The sequence below is a fragment of the Capsicum annuum genome, unplaced genomic scaffold, assembly GCF_002878395.1.
Source record: "Capsicum annuum cultivar UCD-10X-F1 unplaced genomic scaffold, UCD10Xv1.1 ctg4662, whole genome shotgun sequence".
Lineage (NCBI taxonomy): Eukaryota > Viridiplantae > Streptophyta > Magnoliopsida > Solanales > Solanaceae > Capsicum > Capsicum annuum.
In genome coordinates, this window is record NW_025854202.1 from 22,535 (window position 1) to 28,882 (window position 6,348).

At 37.3% G+C, this 6,348-nt stretch overlaps 1 protein-coding gene across 1 annotated transcript; it reads left to right on the forward strand.

Annotated features, from left to right (window-relative positions):
• Positions 1-24: 24 nt before the first annotated feature.
• Positions 25-6,094, forward strand: LOC107872689 (protein ALP1-like). Its single transcript, XM_016719313.2, has 2 exons — positions 25-455; positions 4,776-6,094. The coding sequence occupies exons 1-2, from the start codon at positions 323-325 to the stop codon at positions 5,819-5,821; spliced, it is 1,179 nt and encodes a 392-aa protein (XP_016574799.1). The 5' UTR covers positions 25-322; the 3' UTR covers positions 5,822-6,094.
• The last annotated feature ends 254 nt before the right edge of the window (positions 6,095-6,348 follow it).

Consider the following 6,348-nt stretch of genomic DNA (forward strand, 5'->3'; position numbering starts at 1 on the left):
TCGTATTTATGAAATCATTTAATCTTGAATTAATGTCATTTCCAAAATCAAACACCAAAAAATAAGTAATAAAATAACTAGCAAAATATATAAGAGATGGTATATATATTACTGCATGCTTCTTTAAAGCAAAAATTTACAATTGGCCATTTTAGTCCTCTTCTCCACACTTGCTCTCTACAACTCTTCTACACCATCATCACCTTCTTGTTTTACTTTCTTCATATCTACATATAACTTTCCAAAAATAGCACACCCATTTTCTCAAAATCTTTCCTTTTTTGAGTTTTTGAGATAATTGGGTTTGAGTTTTATTTGTTCAATGGGACCTATAAGGGGGTTAAAGAGGAAGAAGAAAGTGGAAAAAGATGTTGACCAATATACCCCTTTACATTCTTCTGTATCTCAACTTTGTCCTTCAGATTGGTGGGATGAATTCTCCAAAAGAATTTCTGGTAATAAAGTTTTCATTTTTATTGTGCATGTACTTTCTTGATTTTTGTGTTCTTTTTTTGTGATGTGTTTTATGCTGCATTTTTTTGTCATGTTTGTTGTTGGGTTGTGTTTGTTTTGGAAATTTTGGGATTTGGGTCAACTTTGAGTTTTTTTTATAACCGTCGTGTTCGGTCCAGCTTCAACTAATTCTTTGGGTACATGACATCCCAACAACACTGTTATCGAGTAACTCTGTTTACCAAGGCTTAGTACAGATAAAAGAAATCACTTAGGGGTTGTTTAGTTGGAAAACAAGTTATCCCAGAATTAGTTATTCCACCTTCAAGGAGGGATAAGAAAAATACTATACTCATGGGATGAGTTATCTCATGCATTTTGTCCCAATCAAACATGGGATAAGCTCCTTGTCTGAATTAATCTCGAGATTAGTTATCCTTATCACTTCTACAAAACGACCTCTTGGGGGTTGTTTGGTAAGTACTGTATAAGGTGTATTAGTAATGTTGAATGTTGGAATTATTTCTTATCCACTTTTTGTTTTGACATGGTATATTAAGAGTAGTTCTGTCTTTAACCATGTTTATTCGTGTATTAGTAATGCTGAATATTGGGTTTGTTTCTTATCCACTTTTTGGTTTAACATGGTATAGTAAGGGTAGTTCTGTCTTTAACCATGTTTATTCATGTATTAGTAATGCTGAATTCTAGGATTAGTTGAGCTCGAGGTTATTTGTTATCCACTTTTTGATTTGATATGGTATATTAAGGGTAGTTTTGTCTTTAATCATACTTATTCGTGTATTAGTAATGATGAATGCTGGGATTAGTTATGCTTGAGGTTATTTCTTATCCACTTTTTGGTTTGGTACGGCGTATTAAGGGTAGTTATGTCAATAAGCATATTTATCCGTGTATTAGTAATGCTGAATGCTAGGATTAGTTATGCTTGAGGTTATTTCTCATCCACTTTTTGGTTTGATATGGCGTATTAAGGGTAGTTATGTCAATAAGCATATTTATCCGTGTATTAGTAATGCTGAATGCTGGGATTAGTTATGCTTGAATTTCTTATCCACTTTTTGGTTTGGCACGGTATATTAAGGGTAGTTCTAGTAATGCTAAATGCTGGGATTAGGTCTGTCGTTAACCATGCTTATCGGGGTGTTAGTTATACATAGGTTGGAAATCTTGCCAAACAAAGGATTAAATAATTTACAACACAGTTATCGGTAACTTTGTCCACCCAGTCTTGGACACATTAGGATGGGAAGAAATTACTTGGGGGCCGTTTGGTAGTGTATAAGGAGAGTACTTACTCATGTATTAGTTATACATAGGTTTAAACAAACAAATGATTAAATAGTACCATGGCTAGTACATGTATTATTTTCTTGAATAAAGCCTACCAAACGACCCCTTAGTGTTGCTGCATCCGGGATTTAAAAGTGAGACCTCATGAGATACACTAGGCCAGATCCTTGGGTGAAACTTTGAGTTAATGAAACTTGGGTGTTTTCTTTCCTTGAACCATGAAAATGGCTAGTGGTGAAATCTCTCGTTTATCCAAGAAAAAATAAGAAATGAGGAGTGTTGGATTCTGTGGCCGTCTCATGTCATTGGAACGGATATTTTTGCCTTGTTTATCCAGGTTCACAACACATATCCTTACATGTGAGCCTGATTAGTTTTTAAAGTTAAGCACATGAAAATGTATGTCAGATGAGTGGTAGCAGTGAAACTCGAACACAGGAAGATACGGGATTCAAATTGATGGATTCAACCTTTCGGTTCTTGCTATTGATGGAGTGTTAAGATGTTGGCTATACTTGTTCCAATTTTTTGTATCAAAGATTCTTGTATTCGCTGCGTTCTCTTAGAGTTTCTTTAGTGCATGGGTATCTTTTACGATGTAAGGTCTGAGTACACTCTACTCTTCTCAGACTCCACTTGTGGGATTACACTACGTATGTTGTTGTTGCTAATAGATGCATGAGATATTTTTGAATGATAAAAGATGGGAGGGTGAAAATTTTGGTTTCTGAATCCCGGATTTCTCTGTGACACTTTGGATACTGATATAACGAAGTTAGCCACCAAAAGGGAGGAACTTGAAACAATGAAAAAAAAAAAGATCAACGAGCAACGGAATAAGAGTTTATCTTTTATGATGAATAACTGATCCAAAGGATCAAATCTGGTTTACTTGGTTATGTGAGTTTTACTTTTTTCAACAACATATTCATTAATCGACTGTAAAGATATACATGATAGGAGTGTTCAGCGTGCATTATCATAGTAGATGTTTGCTTTTGGTCTTTACCATTAGCTACAATTCACTGAACTCCTAATCACTTTGCGTTCCGTTCCAATCGTTATGCTTTCCTATAATTTGCTGGAGCTAATGCAATTTCTACATCTTACCTTATTCTCTGTTGTTATTTGCTTATTCGGGATTTTGTAGAAAGACTGCATCATATCCTCATACCAAATGTAGAATTATTAAGTTCGCAGCTCGCCACTCACTTGAGCCGCTCTAGGAATGCAAATTGTTCTGTTTTTCTTGAAAGATGAATGAGAAATTTAGATAAAGAAGATCAAAATGAGGGAAGATATCGGTGTTATATGCAATGTAGGTTCTCTTGTCTTGTTACACCTGAACCATATCTACTGATGAAAACGAATAAAGTACAGGTCAACTGAACAAATATCCTCCAATGGTTGATTAAAGTTTAAATCTTGTTACCTGTCTAAGTGATTAATAGGCTGGTGGACTTATCTAGTAACGTTACCTCGGAACATGCGTCAAACTGAAAATTGTATCAGTCTTTGTTATTTCCCTTCACCAAACCACGTTGACAGATGAACACGCAGTTCTAGCCTCTAGGCTATAGCAAAGAAAAACAATTGAGGATAACGATCAAACTGTGTAGGCTTATTCTTTACAAATGAGTAAAGTGAAAACTTTTGAAGTCAGAAGCTATGCTTAGTGGTATGTTTGAAGTGTGTGCTGCTCTCGCTATTTCTATCTCCTCATGAAGAACACTAATTCGGAAGTGTTTTTTTTCGTTTTAACCCATTTAGTTGTATGCTCTATCACCCTTTTATAGGGAAAAGGTTCAAATTTGCTCCTATACTATCTGATATTGGTTAATTGTTACCCTTTGTTATACTTTAGCTCCATTCATACTTTCGCTGTTAGCATTTTCTCGTACTTACCCTTACAATAAGCATAGCTCCAACATGGACTATTGTTAATTCCACCCGCGTCTCGTCACTATGGCGTTTGCACATACTTACACAACCTCCCCTTGGATATGCTGCATCATTTAGTTATTTTTGTCTCTGTCGAAATTTGAACCAAGGTTGCCTGTGATTTTCACCCACTTAATTGACTGCTCGGTCACACTCGTAGATGCTATGTCTATCTCGTTGTAACTAAAGAGACAAAAGGCAGGTAACTAAAGGTTGGAACAATAAGAAAGGACATAGACTTACAACTTGCAAACTTTGAAGGGTTAGTTGGAAACTTGGATTCATGGGCACAAAGGTTGACACTTTACATGCTCATTGTTAAAGAGTTCAACCTCCAATTCATTGGTGACTTGTAGGAGTATAATTCATATTGGCAGCTTCCATTTCTTTGCTTTAATTCTTTTTTCCAGAATTTCACCTCAAAAGCCGAACAGAACGATTCTTCTACCGTTCTAATCAGCTGCCAATTTTTTTTAATAAATATTGGCACTGACTAGAACTCTGTAAGTATTGGTTGGCTCAGGTATTTGGATGAAGTTTTCGAGTGAAGACTTTGGGTATTAAGGCTAAGCAAATGGAGCTAATTTTTCGCAGCTGTATTTAAGACTGTTGTAGCCAAGCTTAATGAATAGTGCTTTCTTTAGATTGTTTTGATCTAGCCTTATGGGCTAAACTGTTAGCAGATTTGCGTTAGATATCAGAAGAATGCAATTGGGCAAACTGGATAATCAGATAGAGAAGTGCTTCAGGATATTTTCAAGTACTCGTGAAATGATGGCTATGTATATCCATTGCTCCAAAGCTTCTGTGCTTTTAATAGATGATATCAAAAAGTATATCGAACATGATTAAAGAGAATTGTCATCCTTGTTGACAAGACGGCTTTGAAACAAAAGCTTGGAACTATAACCTCTTTCTTGCAAGTTCCATTTCTAGTTAGTAAGTCTGAGGAAAAATATTTTTTGTTTTGTGCCTGAGATAATATTCATCAGTTAAAAGGCCTCACTTTGTGCTTCCGTAAATTTGCAGCAATGAAATTTGATCCTTTTTTGTGTGTTACTTCTCAGGGTCTTCAGTGGAGGAAGGAAATTCAGTTACATTTGAATCTCTGTTCAAACTTTCAAGGAAGACATTCAACTACATCTGTTCACTTGTGAAGGAAGACATGATGTCTAAACCTACAAACATAACTGATCTCGGCGGTAAGTTCTTGTCTCTAAATGACCGAGTTGCTGTTGCTTTGAGACGGCTGAGTTCAGGCGACTCATTGTCAGTTGTTGGTGAGTCTCTTGGAATACACCAGTCGGCTGTCTTTCAGATAACTTGGCGATTTGTGGAAGCCATGGAAAAAAGCGGCCTTCACCATATCAGTTGGCCTTCAAATCAAGAAGATATGAAAGACATAAAGTCTAAATTTGAGAATATCCGAGGCCTTCCCAATTGTTGTGGTGCTGTTGACACCACACATATCATTTTTTGCCTCTCTACAGCTGATCCATCGAGTAAAGTTTGGTCCGATTTGGAAAAGAATCACAGTATGATTTTGCAAGCAATTGTCGACCCTGATATGAGATTCCTAGATGTTTTAGCTGGCTGGCCTGGAAGTCTAAGTGACTCTGAGGTGCTCAAAAGTTCAAGATTCTTTGAACTCGCGGAAGAAGGAAAGAGACTAAGTGGGGAGAAATTTAAGCTCTCAAACGACACAGAACTGAGAGAATACATCGTTGGTGACTCAGGGTTTCCCCTTTTGCCATGGGTTCTTACTCCTTATACCGGACGCAAACTTTCTGATCATCAAGTCGATTACAACAAGCGCCATTTTGCAACAAGGAAGGTGGCACAGAGGGCTTTGGCCAGGTTAAAAGATAAATGGAAGATCATTCAAGGAGTAATGTGGAGGCCTGATAAACAAAAGTTACCAAGGATGATTCTTGTATGCTGCCTGCTGCACAACATCCTCATCGATTTAAAAGATGGAGTTCAAGATGAAGTGGCGATGACCCATAATCATGATCCTGATTATGGGCAACAAGTTGGCGATTCTATGGATAAATCTGCTTCAATTCAAAGAGAGAAACTTGCTCTCCACTTAGCTAACAAGTTGCCATCTTAAATATGTTCTGGGCTGAGATATGCGCAACAATTCTTTGTAGTTCCAAAAGCCAGTTTATGATCCACGTAGTTCAAAGTCAAGAGAAAGATAACATCTTGTGAAAAGACACCAACTATCAACAACTGTGAATTTTTATGATGTTAGTTATACTGCCCGAAGTGAAACATTGTAGCGCCGTTAAGTTATTTTCGTGTGATCTGTAGATCAGTTTTGAGTCATGTAATCAACCACTAATGCATGATGCTTCAAGCCAACATAGGCTGTGTACATCACATCCCCATGGTGTTTTGCTCTTTCCTGGACATATTGTCAACACGAGAAACAATCACTGATGCTTTGTACGAATGTTAAAGTTAGCCCACAGTTCGGGGGCGGGCACGGGGCCTAGTGCCGGATCTGGGTGAAAATAGGTAGGGGGCCTTCCAGTGGGTTGTGGAGCGAATGTGGGTGCTCCAGCGGGGCCGTTGGGGTCATTTTGGTGGTAAAATAGGCAAAACATTGTGAATGGGCCATTTTTTGCCCGTTTC

Bases quoted from the DNA above. Each gene is read 5' to 3' on its own strand.
- LOC107872689 (XM_016719313.2), top strand. From the start codon at position 323: ATGGGACCTATAAGGGGGTTAAAGAGGAAGAAGAAAGTGGAAAAAGAT. The intron at 456-4,775 runs GTAATAAAGTTT...GTTACTTCTCAG, and splicing joins ATTCTCCAAAAGAATTTCTG to GGTCTTCAGTGGAGGAAGGA.